Source organism: Aureococcus anophagefferens (assembly GCF_000186865.1).
Source record: "Aureococcus anophagefferens unplaced genomic scaffold AURANscaffold_14, whole genome shotgun sequence".
In the NCBI taxonomy this organism is placed as follows: Eukaryota; class Pelagophyceae; order Pelagomonadales; family Pelagomonadaceae; genus Aureococcus; species Aureococcus anophagefferens.
This window is the reverse complement of record NW_008705574.1, coordinates 672,225-675,286: the sequence shown is the minus strand read 5'-3', so window position 1 is coordinate 675,286 and position 3,062 is coordinate 672,225. Positions and strand designations below refer to the sequence as shown.

At 68.4% G+C, this 3,062-nt stretch overlaps 1 protein-coding gene across 1 annotated transcript in view; it reads left to right on the top strand.

Annotated features, from left to right (window-relative positions):
- Window positions 1–2,607, top strand: part of AURANDRAFT_28853 (hypothetical protein) — a gene marked incomplete at both ends in the record, with an annotated part of 4,060 nt that extends 1,453 nt beyond the window's left edge. Inside the window, 2 exons of the mRNA XM_009040305.1 lie at window positions 1,143–1,510; window positions 1,722–2,607. Coding sequence (XP_009038553.1) covers window positions 1,143–1,510; window positions 1,722–2,607 — 1,254 coding nt within the window. The remainder of the gene's footprint in view (window positions 1–1,142; window positions 1,511–1,721) is intronic.
- Window positions 2,608–3,062: the final 455 nt, after the last annotated feature.

Here is a 3,062-nt window from a genome sequence, read left to right as displayed (position 1 = left end):
CGCCGCGAATCGCCTCTCCGTCGCGGGCATGTCGGGCAGCGGCAAGGGCTGGGCCGCGGCGAAGCTCGGGGTCAGCGAGGGCAGCGTCAAGGCCCAGTTCCAGCGCAAGGGCAAGTCCGCGGGCTGGCGCACGTTCCGCAAGGCCAAGGCCGGCGGCCTCTTCGGGAAAGCGCTGGTCTTCCACGACAACGTGCAGAACTTCCAGAAGGTGCGGGGCGTGTTCCAGGACACGCACGACGAGTGCTTCGAGGCCGGCGGCGTCGTCGAGTGCATCGCCGACGGCTTCGGCGGCTTCGGCGACCGGGACTACGTCAACGTCGGGCCGTCGGGCGCGCCGGCGACGGAGGTCGCGTCGATGTACGACGTCGCGCGGGCCGCCCAACAAACCTTCGACGCGGCGCTGGGCGGTTTGTGCGCGTCCATCGCCGGCGCGACCTTCGAGACGGCGGACCTCAAGGACCAGCTGCGCACGCGGGAGAAGATCAAGGAGCGGCACGAGCGGACGCACAAGACGAGCGACGCCGCGGCGTTCGTCGTGGACGTCGTCCGGGGCCAGGTCGTCTGCGTCGACGAGGCGTGTCATGTACGACGTCTACAAAGCGTTGGTGGAGTCGCCGGCTTTAGCTATCTGCCGCGTCGTGAACCGCGTCAAAAGGCCGACGATCACGGGCTACCGCGACCTCAAGGTCAACGTCAAGGTCACGACGGACCTCGCGGCCGCGGACGGCGCGAAGATCCCCCACACCTGCGAGGTCGTCATCCACCACAAGGTCATGCTGAACTTGTCGGACGAGCACGACGCCTGCAAGGTCTACGACTTCTTCCGGTCGTTCTTATTGGGGGGCGAGGGCGCGGACGACGAGCGGCGGCGCGCGTCCGTGCTCATGCAGATCCCGACGTCGGAGATCTCGACCATGGAGAGCGTGGCCATGAAGTGGCTCGAGGACCACGAGGGCGCCCTCGAGCGGCTGACGACCTTCAACCACCTCATGCGCGCCATCGGCGAGTTCGAGCTCGCGGAGATGGTCCAGGGGAGGATTGTGGATTTGACGATCCAGACCTTCGGCGCCGGGTCCATCGACCACGCGCGGGCCATGGAGGGCCTCGCCATGGTGCTTTATGCTCAAGAAAAGTACAAGGAGGCCGAGCCCATCTTCCGCGACTCCATGCGGCTCAAGGAGGAGCGGCTCTCGCACAACGACCCGGAGCTCGGCCCGCTGTTGTCCTACATGTCCCTGTGCCTCGAGCGCCAGGGCAACTTCGAGGACGCCGTGGGCCCGAGCCGGCGCGCGCTGGAGATCCGCGAGGCCCAGCTCGGGCCCGACCACCCGGACGTGGCCAAGCTCCTCAACACGCAGGCGAACCTGCACTACGCGCAGGGCCGCTACGAGCACGCGGACCCGCTCTACCGCCGGGCGCTCCACATCACGGAGCGGCGCATGGGCGAGAAGCACCCGGACGTGGCGACGGCGCTGAACAACCTCGCGAGCCTCCTCTACCAGACGCGGCAGTACGTGTCCGTGTGGAAACCAACCACTGGTTTGGGTGGTCCTGACCAAACTTGAGAATTCTCTAGCTCGGTCAAATCGAAGTCGATTCGGCTGATTTTTGGACGGATCGATCGCTCTCGTCGAGTTCTCGAAGCCCGGCCGAAGAGCTTGTGTCAAAACATTCGAATACGCGCACATTGAAGTCGGGTTGAAGATTTGATTTGCACACAGGTACGGCGAGGCGATGGCGCAGTACGAGCGCGCGCTCGGCATCCGCGAGCGCCAGCTCGGCCCGGAGCACCCGGACGTGGCGACGCTCGTGAACAACATGGCGGCGCTCCTCGCGGCGCAGAAGAAGTTGGCCGAGGCGAAGCCGTTGTACGAGCGGGCCATGGACATCTACGCGAAGCGGCTCGGGTCCGAGCACCCGCTCTTCGCGACCGCGCTGACAAATTTAGCAACCATGTACCGCCAGATGAACGACTTCCAGGCCGCCGTGCCCCTCTACCGCCTCGCCCTGCGCCTCAGGGCGAAGCACTACGGCGAGGTCCACCTCGAGGTCGCGGCGGCGACGACGGTGCTCGCGGCCGTGCTCCGGAACCTCCACCGCTTCGACGAGGCCAAGGCGCTCTACAAGAAGGCGCTGAAGACGCGCGAGGAGTGCGCGGGCAAGATCTCGCGGCCCGTGGCGACGTCCTTCAACAACCTGGGCCACTGCCACAAGTGCGCGGGCGAGTTCGAGGAGGGCGTCGTCGCGTACAAGCGCGCGCTGCGGATCCGCGAGAAGGTCCAGGGCAACGACAGCGTGCCCTACGCCAAGAGCCTCGTGGGGCTCGGGACCTGCTACATGGAGCTCCAGAAGTGGACCGACGCGGTCGACTCCTACGCGCAGGCCGTCGCGATCATCGAGCGGTCGGACGGCCCGGACTCGACGGACCTCGTGCGGCCGCTCAAGGACCTCGCCATCGCGCTCTCCAAGCTCGGCCGGAACAAGGAGGCGCGCGAGAACCGGCGCAAGTCCGTCGCCGTGCACCGGGCCATCGCGCGCGAGGGCGGCGGCAACTCCATGATGGAGACGTCGCTCCGCGCGACGTCCAAGACCTGCGTCATCTCCTGAGGCGGCGCAGGGCCCCTGTTATAACCACCCCGACGAACTAGCGAGGCGGCGGGTCCGGACGCCGCCGCGCGCGCTTCCACGCCTCGGCCGCGCGCTGGAGGGCGGCGGCGGCGGGGCGCTTCCGCGGCGGCTCGGGGTAGAGGCACGCCGTCATGGACCCGCGCCTCGCGCGGACGGGCCGCTCGCGGACCCACTTGTTCGCGATCCACTTCTCGGTGTCGCCCGCGATGGGCTCGCCCGCGTGGACCGTCCTAGCGTCGACGGTCGTGTCGTCCGCGACGTTGGCGAAGACGAGGAGCCGGCCGCGGCGCGGCGCGACGGACAGGCCGAGCGCGGGGAAGACGGTCGCGCCGCCGGCGCCGACGTCGCTGAGGTAGAGCAGCGCGGTCGTCAGCCGCTGGCCGCCGCGCTCGAGCTCCGCGTTGCCCGCCTCGAAGGCGTCGGCTGCGCCGCGA